The sequence below is a fragment of the Marmota marmota genome, unplaced genomic scaffold (assembly GCF_001458135.2).
Source record: "Marmota marmota marmota unplaced genomic scaffold, marMar, whole genome shotgun sequence".
Taxonomy (NCBI): Eukaryota; Metazoa; Chordata; class Mammalia; order Rodentia; family Sciuridae; genus Marmota; species Marmota marmota.
Window position 1 is genome coordinate 9059713 of NW_026000249.1, and position 23471 is coordinate 9083183.

At 41.1% G+C, this 23471-nt stretch overlaps 1 protein-coding gene across 15 annotated transcripts in view; it reads right to left on the reverse strand.

Annotated features, from left to right (window-relative positions):
* Sh3kbp1 (SH3 domain containing kinase binding protein 1) overlaps window positions 1-23471 on the reverse strand; it is a 279242-nt gene that overhangs the window by 56148 nt on the left and 199623 nt on the right. For all 15 annotated transcript variants that reach the window (XM_048796358.1, XM_048796352.1, XM_048796353.1 and 12 more), the window contains 3 exons: window positions 17314-17421; window positions 5631-5682; window positions 2545-2625 (listed from right to left, as the gene is read on the reverse strand). In XM_048796358.1, the coding sequence (XP_048652315.1) occupies window positions 2545-2625; window positions 5631-5682; window positions 17314-17421 (241 nt within the window). The remainder of the gene's footprint in view (window positions 1-2544; window positions 2626-5630; window positions 5683-17313; window positions 17422-23471) is intronic.

Sequence of the window (23471 nt, forward strand, 5' to 3'; positions counted from 1 at the left end):
CTAGCTGAAACGTGACACCATCGTGTTCCCAACTCAACAGCTGGACCCATACTCCAAAGAAGACTTCTTCCTTCCTCACCTAAGCATTAAAGGCAGCCCTTTATAAACAGGCTCCACTGGGACATTTTATGGGTGTTTGCATGCTTGGCACAGCCCTAGGCTGTGGGCCTCTCCCACATCTGCTCATCTCCCTAGGAGGCCTGTGCTGCTAGCATATAGCTGATACTCAGTAGGTGGTTGATGGGTTTGATAAATGGCCTACAGGACCTGCTTCTGGGTGTGGGGAGGGATCAGGCCTGACGCCTCTCGGGTCTGCTTCTAAAAAGGACTATGAGACAGTAAAAGGGGGAAACATTTGGGAGAACAATTCTTCTAGATTCTCTTTATGTACAGTTTGAACTTGGACAGTAAACTGGGATTTCTCAAGATATATGGCTTCCAAGGCTCTTTGGAGTCAGGGATATTGGGATGAAGTTGAAACCAGATTTGGTGGCCAAACTGGGCAGTGTTCAATGACAGCTTCAAGTTTTCTTTTCCCAACTAGCCTTGCCCCATGTACGTGCAAAAAGCATATATCCACATTCTTGTTGATAAATACAGAACTTGAGAGTTGCCCACTAGATCATAGGTAGGTTCCCTGGGTTGACTTAGACTCAATGTTTGGGTGCCCAGGCTGACTGGCACCTCATCAGATATTGTGTAGCTTTCATCTTGCTCACCCCCTCAATGTTTCTATAGGGAAACACCCTCCAACCAGGAATGCTAGGAACTCATATTGGTGCCAGAGGAAGGCTCATCTGACATGTTAAGCAGGGGTATGACTCCTGTTGGGCAACAGGACTAGGACAAGGACAGGAATTCTAATAGCCAGCAGGACGAATGGGAGGGAGGTTGTGTGCTGCCCTAATGAGCATACCTAGTTTCGGGACAGGGCTGCTTTCCAGGCTTCCCTATTGCTTTTGACGGAGACTTCTGCCTCTTTGACCCACTGTGGCATAGAACAAGGACTCATGGGAGGAGAGGGACCAGGGGTGTGCAGCCATTTGGCCAGCCAAGGAAAGTGGTTGCTCACAAGTTAGCCCATAAGTAAGTCAGCGTGGGCCACTGTAGGAAGATGTCCTCATCATGGAGCCTGGCTATCACCTAGACACTAGTCATGTATCCTCCATGAGGACAGGGGATGGTTTGGTTATTTCACCACACATGATTTTGTTAGTATACATTAAATGGCTATTTTTTTCAGTGATGTGTGACACAGACGTGGCTTTCACAATGAGGTTCCATGGCTCAAATTCTACCTATTCACTGTGAAAGAAAGAGGTATAGATCCTTAATAGCTTGCAATGTTGGTAAAACTTAGAGGGCTGATATAAAACATTAAATTTCACAATAAAATTTCATGAGGCTGCCAAGGAGCACCTCCAAATAATTGTATTCATTAACTTAGCATTTCTCTTATGACTTCAAAATAACTGCTTTTTAAAATGGAATTTGCTCGCCTCCTGTTCAGAATGATAACAGCACTTTTCCCATAAAAATGTATGATCAATCAAATATTAGGCACCTAATAAAAGGAGTCCTTTTACAGCATGCAGATTTTGGGGGGAGATACACTCGACATAGTGGGAATCAAACACATTTGTAAACCTGACTGTGTAAGATGTGTTGAGCCACTTCCCTGCCAATGATATTTCTGACCACCTTCAGAAAAGTGAGCACTAAGCTGCTTTCCCCAGTACTCCTGTGTCACTCTCCATCTGACCCCCAATATTCTTGACCAAGGACATGTGTCTGCAACATTATTAAGCCAGAATCAAGAGCCCAGCAGTGACCAAGGAAGAAAGTTTTCATTTGTTTGCATGGGAATTTCACTAAGCCAAGTCTACCCATCAAGAGTAAATGAGCAGGCTGGGGTTGTAGCTCAGAGGCAGAGTGCTCACCTAGCATGTGTGAGGCTCTGGGTTTAATCTCAGCACCACATAAAGTAAAATAAAGACAATGTGTCCACCTATAACTAAAAAATAATTTTTTTTTAAAAAAAAGGTGAATGAGCACTCTAGGCACTAAGCACAGGGAAGATGATGAATAGATACTGTCAGATATATTCTGATAGTCCATTGACTTCAGGACATGGGCAGGGTGGTGATGGCAAAAATATTACAGAAGAATCCCAATATGTTAAGTGACTGGTCTGATTAGTTTTCATTTGATGAAAAATTTTGGCCCTATCTCCTGCTTGCTTAGAAATGGGATGTTAGGGCTGGGGTTATGGCTTAGTGGTAGAGTACTTGCCTAGCATGTGTGAGGCACTGAGTTCCATCCTCAGCACCATATAAAAATAAATTAATTAAATAAAGGTATTATGTCCATTTGAACTAAAAAATATTTTTTTAAAAATGGGATACTTAAAAGTAATCAAAACAAACTCATAATCACCATATTTCAAAGAAAAAACAAATTCTATGGTTAATACAAACTAGTACTATGACAGACAGCCTTGTCTCTTGCTGTTCTAGAAGTGCCAATGAAGAATTAATTCCATACCTTTTTCTTCTGTTCTGTTTGGCAGCGTTTCTGGTCTTTCAGGAGGTATCTTTTTAAGTTCATGTTTTCTCTCTGTTGTACCTGGGAGGGAAAGGACAATAGTTATCAGAAAATATTTTCTCTATTCATTTATAAGACACACCAGCATTTCAGAATTTATCAGTATAGGAAAGTCAATTGATTTTTTTCCTCTTGAGTTGGATGCTGGCATAACTTGGCTAACATGAGTTGCTTAGAAACAGAGCAAAAGTAATTTCTAGCCCATTTCATTATGTTTGCTTGCCTATACATTCTCCATTCATAAGAACACCACTAACATTTTTTGATATTTAAACCTGGCTTCCTTAGGCATAAAATAGTCACTAAGTAGGAATGGGGAACATATAGAGTCACTCATCAAAATTCAAAAATAAGGGGTCACTGGATATTGTGCTCTATAATAATAAGTGATTTCACAGGGAACTGGATTCTATCTTGTAGTAGTTTTAAAGCACGGCTTGGAATTGTTTGATAAATCTCCCACTAAGAGGTGAGATCTGTATCTCTTTTCCAGGAATGTGGACAGGTTTGTAACTGCTTTGGCCAGTGGTTGAAGTGATACTATGTAATTTCCAAAGCAAGTCATAAAAGTCCATGTAGCTAATACTTTATTTGTTAGAATACTAGTCTCCATGTAAGAAGACAACTATCCTGCAGAAGCCACACGTAGATATGGCTTACAGGCTCAGTTAAGCCTAGTCTTCCAGGTATCCCTGCCATGGGAAGCCAGATATGTGAGTTAAGTAGCCATCTTCCAGGTGGATCCTCCAGCCTCAGCTAGTCCAGATTTTCCAACCGAGGCCCCAGACCTGATGGGACAGAAACCAGTCATGCAGGCCATACCCCGTTCACATTCTTGACCCACAGTATCTGTGAGCATAAGAAGATTCTTATTTTCTGCTACTAAAATTGGAGTGGCTTGTAATATAGCAGTAGTACCTACAGCAAAATTTTAGGTTGAGCGATGTGCAGAGATGTTACATTGCTTCTCTCTATATCCCTTCTTTTTCTGTTGAATCTCTCAAGTATTACATTTTCCTAGATGCACCACTTTGCATTTCATCTTTACCCATGCAGACTGCAGTTGCTCCCTCACCTGAGCACCACATAAAGTAAAATAAAGACCGTGTGTGCCATTAGCCTTACTGGTGCCATTAACCTCAGGCATATAAGAGAACTTCAGAAATAACTAGAGCACAAACCAATCAAAAATATTTCTCTTATTTATAGACATGGTTGAGTGCCTGACAGACTTTTCACATGACCAGCTCTAAAATGGGTGCTTGGTATTAAAATCTCAATTACACAGCCTCTGAGGCCAAGAGAACTTTAAAAAAATATTCACAGCTGGTTGCTATGGCACATGCTTATAATCCCAGTTACTCAGGAGGCTGAGGAAGGAGGATCACAAGTTCAAGGCGAGCCCAGGCAACTTAGAGAGATCCTGTCTTAAAATTAAAAAAAAAATAATAAAAGGTTCTAGGAGTGTAGTACAATGGTAGAAATCTCAGGACCTAAAAGGAAGAATCCACTGAACATATACTTCATCTGAATCCCTTTAATAACTCTCTACCTCCTAATCTCAAAGCAGTTCCCAAGATCCTTCATAAATTAGCAGAAGTAGTCTAGGAAGATGAAATGCCATTTTGCTTTGCCCCCCAGAGTCCCTTCACAAATATTGGTGAAATTGTTTCTAAAGGATAAGAATTTGCCTACCATGCTACCAATGTAGTCTCCTAATGCTAATGAAGAAGTTCAGTGTCATTCTTAGAGATACAGAAAAAAATCAACAATTGGACCATCTTGAAGAATCCAATCTTAGTTAACTACATTCTAGGCTGCCTTAGCAATGGACCACTTGATACATCTCCTTGGTCTCCAATGGTTACCAAGGCCTCCAGGAGAAAGGTTTCTCAGAGAAAAACACATAAATAGCCTGCTTTAATCTCTACACAATAAAATATTTATATAGCCAGAACCACTAGGTGGCAAAATGAAACTGTTCAATGCCAGCATAGATGAAGGCCAAGCAGGAGATGTAATTAACATCCCATTTCAGGGCTTAATCTCTGTAATTCTCAATTATGCCTGAGGGAACACCAAAGGAATCTGGGGTCAATTGATTTTTTCTCCCCAACTTGGTGGGCCAAAAGTAATTTTAAAAAATTCTTAATAAATATATAAACAATCTGGAAATTTACTCATACTTTAAATGTTACAGAAATATCATAACTGTGAGTATATAGAACTAAAAATACCCCTACTATTCTGTTTTAGTTGTTACTTTTTAAAATGCCACTTACCTAGCTAGTTACTCATGGAGGAATTTCTCCCCATAATTTACTGTAACAATTATAAAGTAGAGTTCTGTTGGGAAGTATGAACCATCCTCTTTATGTATGAAAATCTCATGTGCAATGAGTTACCAAAAGTCTAATAACATCAATTCTTGCTATATTATTCAATCTTAATATCTGAATTATACAGAAAAAGTGAATTAGACTCTTCAAGTTTAAAAAAGAACGGGGAACAAAAAGTATTCATGGCTAAAAACAACCATCTTTTTGTTGGGGGATGGATAAGTGAGGGAAGTACAAATTTTGGTTAACCACAGAGGACAGACACTGAAAATCCAGCAAGGCCATATGTGTGCAATGACACTATGGCCCATGGGAAACAATCTTCCCTAGGCTGACTCTCTCCATTAGGCACAGGGGAAGCAGGACAATATTAGGTTCTCTCTTCAAAAGGAGTTTATTAAAAACAACACAAAACTCATTTATTTTTAAGTTCTTTTGACCATTATCTTGGGGAACTCCCATTTTTGCACAGTATCAGGGACATGTTTTAGTGATTTTAGTTTGTTTGTTTAGGAAAAGCAGCAGTATATTTGAAACCTGCCTGCTGAGACCAAATCGTAATTTCCCAATGTGGCAATCTGTGGCATTTTAATCCAGGAATCTTGAGCTCTACCATGGACAATTTGAACATATGCAAAAGAAAGATGTGCATCTTTATTTTATTGAATTGAAAGGTATATTTATTACCTGCGCCTTGTTTGATGACAGGAGCAGATGGAGGTGGTGGTTTCTTGGGCCTCTGAAAAAATAATCAAAATTAGACCAGATAAGACTTGGCAAATTGTCCTCTCACAGAAGGACCACAGACAATATTTTCTATGCACAGTGTGGACAATTTGGAGACTCTCTCCAAAAAACTGAGCAATTCTCTCTCCAGGGATGTCAGCTTTTGGCACCTCTAAACAAATACTAGAATAAATTCATTTGGCATAATAAAATTCTGATCGACAAATGAAATGCTATTTCCCCCTTTCTAAATTTGTAACAGCCTTCTGGAAAAGCACGGCTCAGCAAAAATGGCCTGAAACCAGCAAGCACAATGGTACTCCTACGCTGAAACCACATTTGCAATTAAGATTTAATCTGCTGAATAACCAAGTGATTTGAAGAGAGTCACTATGAAGACAAAAAAAATCAGATCTGCTGCCGGTGATGGATCTTAACAAAATGTAGGCTGAGGGTCTGCTGCAGCCAGTTCAGGTTCTATACCTTCTTCTACCCCTTTCTATGCTGAGGCTGGCAGACCATTTTTGAGGTCCCTCATGGATCAGATGTACCGTGTCACATGTGATAAACTGGAATAGAGGTTTTTTTGTTTTGTTTTGCAAATTGGCTACTATTTATTTATCTCTCATACACTGTCATTCTGTAGGTGATGGAGGCAACAATATAATCAACTGTAATCAATGGCATTTATTCCTGATCTGGTTCCAGATAGCCAGGCATTTCCTTGTCATCCAGGATTGACTGTAGAAGGGAGATGGATGGGCTCAACTTGGTGAATTAATAAGTAGTTGGGGAATCTGGCAAGGGTATCATCTTAGTTATGCCAAGGGCAAAAGGGTGAGGGCCAAGGGCAAGGTAAAACCATCTCAATGTTAAAATCATTAAGGATGGATAGGAATGGGGAGCGTTGGAACACACATTGCTGTTGATACCTCCTCTCCTCACTTTCTCTGGGCATCATATACTTGTGATTCTAGGAAAGCTCCAGAGACTCTTCTGGTCTTTGAAAACATATTACTGTGTCATTACCACAGGGACCAGCAAACACACATGCCCAGTCCTGGCTCTGACTCACCAGTACTAAATGTAGTACAGGGCCACAGGAAGAAATGGTTTTAAGTAAAACTCAGACAATAGCAGACCTACAAGGAATTTTTGGAGGGCTCTCATAGCATATAGGTTCTGGATTCAGTAAATTTTCAGCACTGCTTTTCAGTAGCTGGGTGAGTCAGCCAATTTCCTCTGAGTTAAACAGTATAGCATGGTCGGCAAGAGGTGGGGATTCTAATATCTGTCACTACGAATCTCTTGCCATCCTTAGCTGTGGACACTGGGCAAGCAACCTTACCAAACTGTTCCCTCTCATCTATAAATGGTGAATTAATATTCTTTTTCTTAGGAGGAAGTGATTTGACAAACAGAAGGAGTAATCTCTGACTTATTTAATCCTTACAAAAACTCTGTGAGGTGGTGATATTAGTATGCCCATTCTGCCATTGAAATAATTGAGGCTTAGAGATATAAAGGCATTTCCCAAGGTCACCAGGCTATCAAGTGATGCAGGAGATGGGAGTCAGGCCCAAGGCTGTCTGACCCTCAACATGTTCTTAACCAGCATGAAAGATCCATCATGCCAGAGAAAATGGGTATCAAATTGCAGCTACAGTATGAGCTTACCATGCTACAACCTTTACAGAAAAAGACTAGAAAGAAATAAATTTAAAGTGGTGACCTCTGACTAGTAAAATTATGAGTGCATACATGTGTTTCTTTCTTAATGTTTTTCTGTATTGTCTATATGAGTACTGACAAACTTTTATCATAAAAAAGCAGACTGCTGCTGGGTGCAGTGGCATATGCCTGTAATCTCGGCAATTTGGGAGGCTGAGGCAGGAAGATTGCAAGTTTGAGGCAGCCTTGGCAACTTACCAGTCCCTAAGCAATTTACTGAGACCCTATTTCAAAATAAAAAGGGCTTCCTATGTAGTTCAGTGGTAAAGTATCTCTGGGTTCAATCCCAGTATCCAAAAAAAAAAAAAAAAAAAAAAANAAAAAAAAAAAAAAAAAAGGCAAGCTGCTCTAAGGGCCACCTCCCCTTGCATACAGGCCCTCTACTGAGTGGATGGATTTGGGGATGGGTTTCTGGCTCAGGGTTTACCACTCCTCTATCCCCTGTGTCAGTCCCTTCCAGCTCTCCACCAACTCCTTCCTTTTCCTTCCTCCCTTCTCTGTCTTTATGTAAATTATACTGGGGACAGATGTATGTTTACTTAATGAAGTCATCACTGAAACTCTGCCAATTAACCTTCCTGTACCTCAGGATCAGAGTAATTTCTTATTCATGAAACTGCCAACACCCTGTGGCCTAATTCTTTCCAGTTAAATGCCAACAACGCCTACCCCTGGATGTCTTGGTCACTCCTTGTTGGTCTGAAACTTTCTATAACCAATTTCACATGAGCTTCTTCTAGTGGAGGACATTACCCCAGCAACCTTGCCTCAAACCACATGGCCCCAAATTAAAAAAAAAGACAATTACAAGTCATACTATTTTCCAAGATTACTGGGCAAAGAAAAATACATCCCTTAATGTTGTGCTAGTTTGGCATGTAGCAGATACATAAAATGTGACAGAGCAGGGGGTGGGGAGAGGGAGAGAAGGAAGAAGGGAGGTGGGGAGGGAAGACAGAAAATGTTGCATTAACAGGCAATGTATGAAAAGTGTAGTCCCAGTATGGATGTGGAAAGGGAGGAGGCAGAGATGTGTGTTTGTGTCTAGAGCAGTGGCATCATGGAGGTGGTTCCCTTTTGAAAAAAAGGGAAAGTTTGTGAGCTGTCTTGCATCAGCACTGGTCAGGTGCTTCTTTTGCTAACTTATTAGCAGAGGGGAATTTTCTTTTTTATTTTCTTCCCTTGAATGACTTCACTTTCTCTGGTTCCACCAATCTCAACAGTCTTCATGTTTCTTTAGATGAGAAAAGATGCTCCATTTCTAAATAATACTTTTTTTTAACCACTGAGCCACATCCCCAGTCCTTTTTTTGTATTTTATTTAGAGACAGCGTCTCGCTGAGTTACTTAGAGTCTTGCTAAATTGCTGAGGCTGGCTTTGAACTCGCAATCTTCCTGCCTTAGCCTCCCTAGACGCTGGGATTACAAGAGAGCACCATGGTACCTGGCTCAAATAAGACATCTTTTAAGGCAACTCTAAACAAAATTCAGAGCCAGGGGCCCATGTAGTTCTAGAACAGCCCCCAAAAGAGTCATAGTGCATTGCACATGGGCCTACTTAAAAGAAATCCAACCAGAAGACAGGGCAGTAAGAACTGAGAAGGGAGACTGGGTAAATTTCTAAAAAAATGTGACAGTAAAAAAAATATATCACAGGAGTTCATGGTTGTCAAAGAAAAAGACATGAGGAGATTGCTGGGTTGATTTTTCTCAAAATGTTCAATTGTGGCTGAATAAAAGGACAGGACTGGGAGGTCTCCAGGTTGTGCAATAGGCCAAAGTGCCCCTATGGAGTTTGACAGCCACAGGATATTAACTAATACCTGAGGATTCAAAGTCCTAAATTTTTAGAGGCATGTGTTCTATTTATTTTTGTATCCCTCCCTCCAGGGTGAAAATAAAATGCCCAGCCCCAAGCTCAGGTATATTTGACTGGCTCAATTCTCAGTGCTTAAAAAAAAGCAATAGGGCTGGTGTTGTGGCTCAGCAGTAGAGTGCTCGCCTAGCACACATGAGGCACTGGGTTCTATCCTAAGGACCACATATAAGTAAATAAAATAAAGGTATTGTATCCACTTACAACTAAAAAAAAATAATAAAAAAAGCAATGGATGTTAGAGCCACAAGTCATCAGAGGAGTCTCCTTACAGCTGTAACCACAGGGGGCCTAGACTAATCCCTCAATGTTCAGACTGTGGAAATTCATTTAAAAAGAGCCAAAATGAAAATGTCATTAACAAAAGCAATGAGCCAACATTTCCTGATTTCTGAGAGAGTTGAATACCTTTCATGGTCTTCATGTACGCAGAACACACAGACCTAAGTGTGTGCGTGTGCACATCTGCCTGCATATGGAGTTGTTGGCTTGGATGGAAACACCAACATCATCCTTCAAAGGACAAAGTATCTAAATTTGATTTTTTTCGTACCATTATACCACCAGGAAGGAAATAGATCTGAATGTTCTGGAGGAAGGATGACAGGAAGGCAAGCTTTGCTTCATGCTAAAGGATTACAGAACTGACTCTGCCCTTTGTTTGACAAGACTGGCCAGCTCTAAGTAAGAGTTCATCAGCTGGCTCAACTGCTTTCCCAGGCAGGAATTCTAACCTGAGCCAGTCTGCCTTCAGACCTCCGGCCCCCAAGATGTGCTCTGTTGAAAATAACCAGAGAAATATACCCTGATGACTGGGTACACTTTATGCGATATCTTAGTCTGTTTACTATTGCTATAACAGAATCCCTGAGACTGGATAAATCATAAAAACAAGAGGTTTATTGTAGCTCATGGTTCTGGAAGTCTAAGCGCATGATGTCAGCATATACTTAGCTTCTGATGAGGGCTTCATGCTGCTTCAACTTGTGGCAGAAAGTAGATGGGGAAGCAAAGACAGGCAAAGAGCATGTGTACAAGAGAGATCAAGGGACTGTGGCTGGTTTGTTTGCAACAATCTATTCTTGTGAGAACGAATCTAGTCTCAGAGAAGTAACCCAGTCTCTCCAGAAATGCATTAATCCATTCATTAGGGTGGTATCCCCATGACCTAACTATCTCTTCAAAAACCTACCCCTTCTCAACACTGTTATGTTAGGGACTGAGCCCCAACATAAGTTTGGGTGGGAATGAACCATATTCAAATCATAGCAGGGGGTTTCCTCAGGGAAATATAAGGTTCTGGAAGAAAATCTCAGCTTCATTTAGAGCAATTCTGGGCCTTGGGAAGCCCCACAATGCATTGAGCAAAGTTATCTGGAGGCTGGAGGAGATTCCTGACCAGGGCATGCTTCACAATTCTAGAAACACTTGGGAGGAGTCTGCCCTGCCCTTTCCTCCTTGCCCCTGGAGGAACAGCCACACTTTTGAAGAGTGCAGCTAGTGCTATGCTTGGGGTAATGACAGTGTGTATAACTGCCCCTCTGCACCCTTCAGAGTCCCAGCAACACCTGCCCTGTCACCTGCATAGGAGATTCCTAGGAACCACTGTACAACCTGCTCTTTAGAGGGTCTCTCTATTGTTTCCTGCCCTCAGCTTCTAGCCTCATAGTCTATATCCATGGTTTCCCTCTTGGCTGGGCGCATCCAAATTGATGGCCTGTTGGGTGGTTAGCTAGACTTTGGTGTTCTGTTTCCCCCTAAAATACTCTCTCAGTTCATCCCCTTGACTCCTTCACTCCATCCATACCACCTCAGAAGTGATGCCTCGATTATATGCCCAGATCCTTTGTCTGGAATAAAGGGCCTGGATCCCCTTCATCTCGGAAGGGGAATTGGACAGGAGCCCAGCTCCCCTCAATCCTCCATTCATTCTTCTTCCTCTTTTATTTGAGTATAAGAGGGAGCAGCAAGAAGGAGAGGAGGGGCAGAAAGAAGAGCCAGTACACCTTGCCACCACAAGATCAGAGAACAAGGGGGTCCTGACTGCCAACCATGTTCTGTGCATGCTGTTAGGCCCCATAAAGGGGACTCTTGGTATGTAGGCCCTGCCTTCAAAGAGATTACAGTTCAGACTGAGTGATCCGAGATAAGCACTTCAGGTAAGAGTATATTGAGTGAGATGTTGAACTGAAAGAATACAGGCTACAAGTACCATCAGAAAAGAGAGAGGAAGCATCACCTGGGTGACCTAGGGAAAGCCCACAGGTATTGTATCAACAGGCCATATATGGGTGACATTAATGCATTGACAAGCCTTATTCCTCTGCATGTGAGACCCCTCAGAAAATTAAATGTACAAGATAATGTTGCAGGTGGATTATTTTGCTAAGGCTGCTTATTGGTAGTACACATTTATCTCTTTTATAAATAATTTACTGGGCATCTTTAAAAATTAAAAAGAACTACAGTAGAATTCAAAAGAGTAGATTTTATAAACGAGGTTGTCAGAAGATCAGAGCAAAAAATCAGGGGCCTCCTGAGAACTTGGTAAAGAGAAGGTGGTCAGAGTTAAAGCAGAAAAACTCACCTATGACAGATTAGCCATTGTGGGTAGCCAGCAAGGGTTGGCTTGTGTTTTTTTCCTGTAAAATTTGGAACCTGCAAAAGTGCTGCTGGATGATCTAGAACAATTTTAAAAGGCTAGATTGGCACACAACTGTAAATGGGAAAGTGGGAAATCTAATTAATGATGTTATGATGTGCCTGGTGACTGATTTGAATAGAAAGGATCCAGTCAATTAAAAGAATGCAGAAAAATAGAGTAGCTGAAGCTGGGCTTAGCTAAGAATACATATGGCTCCCTTGGCAAACCTTTTCCTTCTGGTGTGTGAGGAGGGCCTTTGCAAGAACAACTAACTCCTCTCATTTTGATTTCTTTTTTTAAAATTTTTTATTTTTTAATTATATATGGACACAATACCTTTTTATATTTTTACATGGTGCTGAGGATCGAACCCAGTGCCTCACACATGCAAGAGCAGCACTCTACCCCTGAGCCACAACCCCAGCCCCTCATTTTGATTTCTTGCCCTCCAGGACAAAGTATAGTTTCTGATGAAACCTGATTCCTTTTTTTAAAAAAAATTGTTTTAGTTGTAGATGGACACAATATCTTTATTTTATTTATTTATGTGGAGCTGAGGATCGAACACAGTGCCTCACATGTGCTAGGCAAGTGCTTTACCACTGAGCCCCAGCCCCAAAACCTGATTCTTAATCAGGCCCATAGAAGGTGAATGCTCAGGGAAGGCAGACCCACATGCTCCAGATGATGGACATCTCAGTTCTTATTATGGTTTGAAGGCTTATAGCCTGCATCACAGTTGTAGCTGAGAGGCAGACCCTCTACTGTGGGATATTCACTAGGGAAACACCTAGGGAAACCTTAGCAATGCCCATTTGTAACATGGCACAAACTCTGAAAAGCCTTCCCAATCAATGCATGCTGGCACAGTAATTCCACTTCTGATGATCTGACCTGTTTTCCTTACAAGAGTCATGGCCTGAGACTTTCTTAAAACACTACCTATAGGAATATATATATTTCATATTTTCTTTTTCTAAAAACAGTGAGAATTTGTTTTTGCTTTTCTTGAGAGTCCAAGTTCCCCGTTATCCTTCAGTAATAATGACAGAGCACACATGTCACTTCATTAGAACTCAGAATATTAAATCTATCCAATATGATGTTTAATTTTACTTTCAAAGTTCAAAATAAACAGACAGCCATTGAATCTAGGTTCTCTCATAAATAGCTTACATAATTGCTCTAAAATATGCACCAAGAGATCAACGGGTGCTCTCCCAGAATATCTTGAGCTAAAGCCCCAAGCGTATGTCACCCTAGAGAGAGAATATGCTGAGTGCTCTCAGGAAGAAAGACCACGAGGAATTCCAGAAGGCTTGGTGGTAACCAACAGAATCCACGTCCCTGCAAAAAATATCCAGCCTCGTCATTATACTTGGTGATACCTACTGAGTCAAAAGATCTGCTATTAAAGAAATGCCATTTGCTTCTGTTGACCCTAATCATCACAGACTGTCCTCTTTTCTGGGTGAGTGATTATAGCCCCAGCCACTGGCAAGACAAGATGACATCTGCTGAAACCAGTGGCAGAATGTTTTAGACTCTGTCATTCACATAGTGCCTTCGTGTTAATGATTCTAATCATATTTACACCATCAACTCAGCAAATGACAGCCCCATCTCTAATCACATTGTCACCACCTCACCAATGCTCAGGATACAGCAACAAAGGCTGGCATAACAACTAACACAAAGCTGGTTGGCTGGTTTTATAGGCCAAAGGGGATTAAAAAGGATGTTATACTTTGAATTTTTTCAAAGCTAAGTGTCATATTATACAATACTTTTCAGCGGTAGGTTTTACTTTATCTGACAGGTATGACTATTGTTTCCCTAAAATTGGGTTTTCTGCTTCATGGGGACAAGGTTAAAAGACTTATCAAGGAGGTGGTAGCTGTTTATGTAGGGTTAGAGAAAGGCCCATGGGGCTCTAAAAAGCATACATGCCCCAACAAGCAAGCTGAGCTAAGTCCACTCATCACTGACAACTTCACTCTCCCGGTGAAAGTGCTTCCCTTAATAGCTTATGTAACACAGAGTTTCTAAAAATGTACACTGTGGAGTCCATCTCACCTAAGTGAATTTATTGCCCCACTAAAATAAGAACAGCAACTAAAAGGCAGGGGCCACAGAGGAGGCAACTGCACACTTGCTCATTGGCTTAAAAACAGATCCAGATTTTACCTTAGTCATACCACTTGTCGCCATAAAAATGATAACTAGACAAGCAATGCATGTTAATTAACTAGATTTAGTTGTGTATACATTCACAATGTATACATACAGTCAGTCATTGCTTGGAATCTGTGGGAGACTGGTTTCAGGACCCCTTGAGGATCCACTGATGTTCAAGTTCCTTATATAAAATGTTATAGTATTTGCATATAACCCAAGCACATCCTCCTGTATACCTTAAATCATCTTGATTTTTTTTACAACAATTAACACAATATAGGCACCATGTAGTATAGTTGTTGTACTGTATTTTTAGGGAAGGACAATTTTAAAAGTGTATACATGTTCAGTACAGATGGAAAGTTTTTGAAGATTTTTCAATCTATGCTTGCTTGAATCCCACTGTGCTTAAAACACTATGTTGTACATGGTAAATATGCAATTTTATCTTTCAGATTTAAAAAAGTGAACCATATTGGCTCAATCAGAACCAATAAGGCAGCAAATGTCCAGCAGGATAGCGAGCTTGCTAAGACTCCTTTTTTAATTTGTACTAGAGATTGAACCCAGGGGTGCATGACCATAGAACGGCATCCCCAGCCCTTTTTAATATTTTATTTGGAGACAGGGTCTTGCTGAATTGTTTAGGGCCTCACTAAATTGTTGAGGCAGGCTTAGAACTTGCAATCCTCCCAGCCTCCCGAGCTGCTGGGATTACAGGCGTGTGCTGCCACACCTGGCTTGCTAAGATTCCTTGGACAATGTGCTCTCCTTCAAAGTTATATGAAGGTTTTGGTATCCCAGTGCTTTAGGACATAGCTGGCTTTTAGTAGACTCACAAACATAGGTAAGAAGGAGATAACAGGCAGCCTAGATGGTCCCTGGCCTCCACTCATTCTGGCTACCATGAGTATTCTTTCAGAAAGCTCTGGCAGGCACCCATGTCTTTCAATACCAGATTTGCAGCCAAACTAAGCCCAAACGAGCAGCAGTCATGAGTATGCTTTACTTCCAATCAACCGCCATGATGGCCAGCCCAGGAAAGGACTTGTTAAATGTTGAACAAAATGAAAACAGAATTGTAAAGCAGCAGATCCAGAAAATATATGCGAAGTAACATGAAGATTATGTCATCCTGTTCTTGCTTATCTCTATAAGTGTGTTTTATACCTCACTGGCTGTCTTTTTTAATGGCTGTTGAGTAAAGTTTTAGATGTAGCTAGATTCCCAGGGAAGGTAAGCAAGACACCAAGTTAACAGGGCTGATTTGATCAGCTGATGCAAAAAGAACCAGAGTCCCAGAATTGGCTTTATAACATTACTTCACAATTCTGGTTGGAGTCTTTTGCCACTCTTGTGGCAATAGTAATTATATGACTGGAATGCTTAATCTGCAGGGTGCATTAACCAACAGCCAGACACTGCTGAGGAATTCATGTACATCATCTCACTCAGTCTTCTCAACTGTTCAGTAAGATAAGTATGAATATTCCCATTATTTTATGGATGAAAATAGCGAGGCTTAGAGCTGTTCAGCAACTTGGCCATGGCTATAGAACAAATAAGTGGCAGGGGACGGATTTGAACTCAGGTCTATCTGATGGCATAGCCTAGAGTCACAACCACTATACTCTATAAATGTTTTCTAAATCTCATTTTTGGGTCCTTTTATCCTAAAACATTTCATATCCAGTCATTATAAGTGTTTAGGATCTGTTTTTCTCAGTAATCGATTTTTCTGTCAAGTGACAATCCAACATTGCTAGTCATTAGTAAAAACGTTTCAAGTGATTTTGCCTGGTGGACAATTTCCTTACTGAATGATGAGTTCTTTGATGTATGAATTCTCTCCTAAAATATGGGGGGAAGTGGAAGGTGGGATTGTCATCACTTAGATATCTGCTTCTATACCTGCATTTCCCAAAATGTAATATGCAAACAGATCACCTAAAAATTTTGTGAAAAATGTTGATTCTAATGTATCAGACCTAAGATAGGGCCTGAGCAGCTCTAACAAGCTCCCAGGTGATGCTGATGTTGCTGGTCCATGAATTTGACTTCAAGTGTCAAGGACTTAGAAAACATTAGGAAGCTGAATCCATATTATGCAGAACCCAAACTCAGATTCCAAGAGAGAATAGCAAGTGTAGAACAGAACACTCTTCACCCAAACAATACAAGAAAGCAAGCTACTGAAAAGCCTTTAGGCTTTGGACTTCAAACCCATTTAATGATCTACAGGGTACAACCTTGGCAGATGCCAGCACTATCTCACTTCTTAAACAATTATGTCCATTCATCTAAGTAGCACTTTCACCATGAAATGATGGTTTAGTATCCTTGGCAACCAATTTACCAATATTGTAGCTAACCTTACTGTACCTCACCTCAGCTCTACTAGAATGGTGATATGTCAAAGTCAGGTTCAGCCTGGTTCAGTAACAGAGCCCCCATGGGCATGAAGAGGATTCTAGCCAGGAGAGGTGGGCAGAGGTCACATAAAAGCCTGAGCAAAGAACCCTGAGGTATAGAACAGGATCGATAAGACCAAATTGCCATTCCTCCTTATACTGTAGGGTGCTTATAGCTTTTCAACATTTCTTGTTACATCATTGGAAGAGAAAAACAACATTTAGAATAAGGTAACAAAAATGGACTGGCTTGTTTGGACAGCAACATCATCAAATGGGTTCCCACAAAGAAAAACATAAATGAGAGGTGTGTATGCAACATATGGATATGTGTACACAAACATGCATATACAGTATAGGAAGATTTGTAGGTCTTGCTTTGCATCCTTAGCTTCATAATGTGTCAGCCGTTTGCATAATATTGGTTACTTCACTACCCTCAAGGACTGTACTATGCAGGATGCAGGCAGTACACTTACCAAACAGAGCACCCACGGTCCTCACAGTTTATTTGGGCACTCAAATATGCCAGGTACTATGCTAAGTGCCTTACACACATTATCCTATTTATACATGAAACTCAGGAATTGGGATCACTGTCACCAGGTAGTAGCTGAGTTCTAAAATGGACTTGTAATAGGTATAGGCAGCCAAGGGCTTAGAACCCAAGCCCATCAAACACTCAAATGCCAGTGCTCTTTAACATTATACCAAACTGTCTCAATCCTATATCCCAAGTCCCATGACAGAAGCCACAATTCTGACAGTGTATGGTGCACTGAGATCAAAGCCATGGAGACTTACATTCCCCTCCTTGTCAAAGTCCGGTGGAAGTAACTTCACGAAGTTATCAGGGAACACGCCTCGTCTGCCATTGAGCTCTCCTTCCCACCAGCCAACATCGATGCAGTCCTAGAAACGAGGCAGGGAAGAGTGAGAAATGGGGGCAAGCATGCTCCAGAGAGGTCTGCCATCCTTTCATGGGAGAACAGAAGCCCTCTCCTTGACGCTGATATCAATGCAACAATGGTTATTAAGTCAGCACAACCCCAAAGTCAGAGGAGAGAACCAAGTCAGAGCTTCCAGCAGGGACTCAAAGTCCAATGTTGCTTTTAGATACCCTGAATCATGAAGTATTTTTTAAAAATTTTTTTCTTAAAGATGGGAGGAGATGTATGGGCTTCTTTTTAAGTTTACTGAAATAAAAGTATTTTATTAACTGCAAAGGAAGCTTAGAAAATATCTTGTGCAAAAATGTCCTCTTTTGGATAACTTGTCACAAAGCTTGTCAGAATTAAAAAGGGCTTTGCAACAGTAAGCCAAGCATAAGAAAAAAATCACACTTCATACAAACTCATTAACATGCTGCTCTCCTTCACCTTCTCCTTTTGATGTTGGTGGAGCACAGTTGTCACCATGAAAAGCCCTTTATCCCCCTTACAGAACTCAACATTTGCTTACTAAATGAATAAATAAACCTAGTCATTCTTCCAGATCAAACCTGCTTTCCTTTGAATAATTTCTATTCTCTTCTTTCATTCATTGAATGTTTCTTGAGCACCTACTATATCAGGCACTACTGAGCCAGGTGCTAGATAGAGGGCCAGGAGCAAAACTGGAATAACCCTAAGCTTCTTCAAGCTTCCATCCTAAACCTAATGGCCCCATGGTTCTCCTAAGCACTTAACCTCAGCACACAAAGCTACTTATAGTTTTTTCCCTTTTTAATTAGATGGAAGCCAATTCATTTTAATATATTTTGCATTCATCCACTGGGTGCTCTGAGTTCAATTCTACTTCTAACACTCAATCCAGGACTCACCTGGCCAACTATAAACCTCCTCCCTTGGGCACTTCTTCCTCCACAGTATGTGTATAATACACATCCAACTGTCAAGTCCAGAATTCTTGAGTTAAAACTCAAGCCTCACTCAGACTTGTGATCAACAACTTCTAGCTGAAGCCCAAAACAAATGAAAGCTTTCCAAAAAAAAAAAAAAAAAAAAGCTGGCAGCACAGTTACTTTTAAACTTACATCTGAAGCAAGAAGATAATTAATCAAGAAAGAGAGGACATCATGCTCAGGGCCCATGGACTGATGTGTTGAGGAAGAGACCAGGAGGGCTCAAGCATCAGTTGTAGGCCCCAAGTGTACCAGGGCTTATATATGGCACATTTGCACTTCGCTAGATAAGAATTCCAGCAAGGTGAGTTACACATCTGATTTGTTTCACCAATACACCCCCAGTCCTTCACACAATGCTCCATATAATAAATAAGAATCAATGAAGATTCTTTCTGAGACCTATAATCTCCAGCAGTCCAATATTTGAATACTTGGACAAGATGTCTTCTAGAAGTAAATCATGACCATCTTCCCCTCTCCCAGAGGTATGTTACAAAGATAAATTAACACCTTAGAAAAGCATGCAGATATTAGAGATTAATCCTTTGTGACACACTGTAAATTGTAGTCCTAACCAAAACCCAAAACAAATTACTGTTGGAGCAACAATTTCAGATTTACCCAGAACAAAACAAGAGTTCAAAAAACTTCTAAATGAGAGAATACTTATCTTTCTAGAAAAAAAATGACATTAAATCTAGAAAATAATATGGTCCTGCCCTTGTTACATTACCCCCTAAACAATCTAGCATCAGTCCCCAAAGAAGGGATCCACAAACAGAAGTGGTAATGGCAGGATTTGGTGGGGTTTTTATGATACTGAGGATTGAACCCAGGGATGCTTCCCACTGAGCCATACCCAAGTCATTTTTATTTTGAGACAGGGTCTTGCTAAGTTGCTTAGGGTCTTACTAAATTGCCAAGGCTGGCCTCAAACTTGCAATCCTCCTGCCTTAGCCTCCTGAGTCGCTGGAATTATGGCATGTGCCCCATACCTCGCATAATTTGTTGGCTTCTAAGGTTCTGACAAATGCCATCAACAATTCTAGAAAAACTTATAAAGGAGGCAGGGAGGAGTGGAATTTCTTTACCCTTAATCCTTAGAAATTAAGTCTTTTAATCTAGAAAATTCTGGCACATTTTTCCCCCTCCTCTTTCTGCATGTGTCTTTGTTATCTTCAAAACCCAACTTGAAACTCACTTTTAGGAAAGTGACTATCATGAATGCCTTCTTTTCTCTAACATTCAGCACTATGTTAATTTGCACTTCATGATTTTTAATTCTACAAACATCTATTAAGTGCAAAATATGTTCAAGTTCTGTAGGTACCGAATATTAAACATGCAGAAAACATGGTCCTACCCCCTGGGAGCTTAGAGATGTATGTGAGAGACAGACACACAATATTCTGCAGGATTCTTTTGGGGAACAGGTATAACCAAATGTTCTGGTATCAAAAGAAAAGCTGTCAGTAACAGCTTTTTGAATAATCTTAAATCTTCTCATGTGAGAAGGGTTTGCGTGTGTAAGGACTGGACCTTCCTCCACAATCATTTTGGATCACCTGATACAGAACTATGTCCACAAAAGGCATGCAAATATTGTTTAGTGCTACCTTTCTAAATGATGCAAAGCTATGCTTCACCTCAGCCTTATGCAAACAATAGCCCAAGAACCATTTTGCTTCATGTGTGAGAAAAACAATAAAGAAAATTTTAATAAGCAGGAACCTATGCAGAGTAACTTGTGAACTTATGCATATCTACAGGGGAAAAGTGTCCATAAGGACATTATATTCATCATATCTCCCATTAGCGATGACTGGCTTGGATGGCTCATCTATACTCTGCTCCTTGAGGAAAACACTAACAGTGCTAATCATTGCTGTAATTCAAAGCAACAGAGGGAAAGCACAAAGAGAGAATACAATATGTCTAATTGTTCTGATTAGTATAAGAATAAACACAAGGCCCATGGATGAGATAAGCACAGTCAAAAAAGAAAACTGTCAGTGTGGTTGAGAATACTAAGAACAGCCAAAGAGAAAAGCCGGTACAGGACAAAAACCAGGCACGGGGTTGGGATGCCTGGAGTGGGATAGATTTACAGAAAAACCAATGCAATAGAAGATTTACAGAAAACCTCAGCAATAGAAGCTAATTTAAGAGAAACAGGAATGATTTTGACAGCAAAATAAGAAGCAAATGTAACTCCTCTTAAACCAAACAAAGGAACAAGGCTTTTGATGGCAGAGATGAAGAGAGAATTATTCATCTAAGGGCTGTTCTTCCAGAAGTGTAAACTACCAGCAAATTCAATTTATTTCTCAAGGACCTAAAATATACAGAATAAGACAGGAATCCAGGGTGGAAAGAAAATCATCATGCCCTCGTGGGGGCTCCCAAGATCGGAGCCTCATAGGCAGATACAGCGAATCAAAATGGCATGGAAACACCACAGGAGTGTCAAGTTAGATTTAAAAAACAAGTGAACCAAGAGAAGCCAGGCAGCCAGGAAGAGAAGGACACCAAGAACAGAGGCAATGAGAAAGTCAAGGGCAGGATCACTGAATGAGAGGGAAGGAAAGTGGGAGGGTGGGAACCCATGTCACAGAAGAATATTCAAGAACTGGGGTTTAGAGCAAAGGCAACCCCCAAATGTCTACTGAATAGTGACATGAGGTGTGAGGCAAGATGGCACCCATGAATAAAAGAAAGGGAAGAATGGAGAAATGAGTGGCCAATGACTTGTGAGGCCAGAATGTCACCAGGGTGAAAGTGGATACCGCCAAAGCAGTTATTGAGTGAAAGGGGGACTATGAGGCAGTAGGTGACCACTGAGGAGAGAGGTAGTGTGGCCAACATACTATTATTTATTTCCAATCCTGGGATGCTATTAGAATGAAGCAGGAGGTAGAAATGAATTAAAGAGCAGCATGCAGATGAAAGCTTCTGGAAAAAAAAATAATGTTTAGAAATAGGCTCTATTGAAAGCAAAGGAAAACAGACCTGGAGTCTTATCGAGAGTCAAGTGTATGGAAAGAAATTATATTTCTGACAGAGTGTTCACTCTTCCATGATCAAGTCCTCACAATAGCCAAAATGGGTTGTGTATGTCTCATCACCAGGCAGATATTAGAATAAAAGAGAATACTCTTCCTTATAAAATACAAATGCTGTTTTTCCTTTAAAGGAATAAATTAACAGACCCTTAGGTATGCTATCATCTAACCTCTATGTTCAGCACTATCTCAGGTTATCTACTCTCTTCTAGCTTAAGGGAGAACTCACTATGGCACAAGGTAGCCATTGCTTATTTTGCCTGAACTCAGAGAAGGAAGAATGCAAATATTGGCCATGTGGTACTTAAACCATTGCCAGAGATGAAAATTCTCTGGATCTCAGTTTTTTTCATACCCATGAAAATCACTGCAAGGTGTAGAGAAGGACACAACTGCTGGTTGTTGCTACTGTCATTACTGGGATTACATGGATTGGCCCCAGAGTCCCTGAGGGATGATGTGGTCAGGAAAGCTTTTTTTTTTTTTTTTTAAAGAGAGAGGGAGAGAGAGAGAGAGAATTTTAATATTTATTTTTTAGTTTCGGCGGACACAACATCTTTGTTTGTATGTGGTGCTGAGGACCGAACCCGGGCCGCACGCATGTCAGGCGAGCGCACTACCGCTTGAGCCACATCCCCAGCCCAGGAAAGCTTTTTTATTAAGCTCCTATGCATTTGTCATGTGATCCAGTGCCATCTTTGGGTACTGGTGGGCCATTTCTACTCCTTGCTGCCTTAGGGAAGCCAATTCTAGCCCCTGGTAGCAACTCAAACACTTTGAGGGGGGCCGAGTGGAGGAATGCCAAGGCCTGGGTGTGTCTGAAGGAGGAGGCCATGCCCAGACTTCAACATTGTGCCTCAGTCTGTACAATCCTACCAGCACTACCCCAGGTAACCTGGCTGAAGCACTTCAGTGCTCCATACAGCTATTGCAATAGGGACCAGCTGAGAGAACTCCTTTACAGATAACCTGTTGGCATGGTGAGGGCCAAATGTGCGGGGAGTCACCAGTGAAGCCTGGTATGTTTACCTCTAAGCTAGACACTTCAAATTTTGAGAAGAGACAAACTTATCACCTGGATTGTAAATTGGCTAAAAGAATGAGCCACAACCCTCATCATGGGCTGTTTTGTCAAGAGTGCAGAGCAATATATTAGATAATTAACTATCAAACCTGGCTGCGCTTTTAAAATCACCTAGGAAGTTTTAAAAATCCCAATGCCTAGGCGAGACACAATTGGCGGGGGGGCGGGGGGAGAAGTGAAGGAAATCAGTGCTTTTAACAGTCCCTAGGTCATTCCAATGTGCAAGTTATGAATAGGTTCGATTTAGATCAGTGCTTCTCAAACGTTAATGTGCATACTTCTCATTTGGGGATCTTATAAAAATGCCAATTAGGATTCAATAAGTCTGGGACACGTCTGAGATTCAGCATTTCTAAGAGTTTCCCAAGCAATGTCAATACTGCTGTTCTGTGTACCATACTTGGTGTAGCAAAGGTCTTAAAAAGGGTAAACTCCTTAGCTGGGCACGCTGGTGCACACCTGTAATCCCTGCAACTCTAAGGCTGAGGCAGGAAGATGGCAAGTTCAAAGCCAGCCTCAGCAACTTAGTCAGTGAGACCCTATTTCAAAATAAAAATAAAAAGGGTTGGGGATGTGGCTCAGTAGTTAAGCACTGCTGGGTTCAATCCCTGGTACCAAAAAGAAAAATAAATAAATAAATAAAAGAAAGCTCCTTGAAAACAAGGATCTTATTCTCATACCTTTATATCCATTTAATAACTTGTACAGCAGCAAGGTAGACAGAACTGTGACCATCCACAGAGCAGGCCCAGCGGCCTGCTGAGGGGCAGAGCCGCCCCCCACCCCCCGCGCCTGCCAGGTAGGCGGAACGGTGACCACCGGCAGAAAAGGCCCAGTGGCCCACGGCTGAACAGAGCTTCCAATCACTCCTGCAAGGTAGGCGGGCCTGCGACCCACCGGCAGAAGAGGA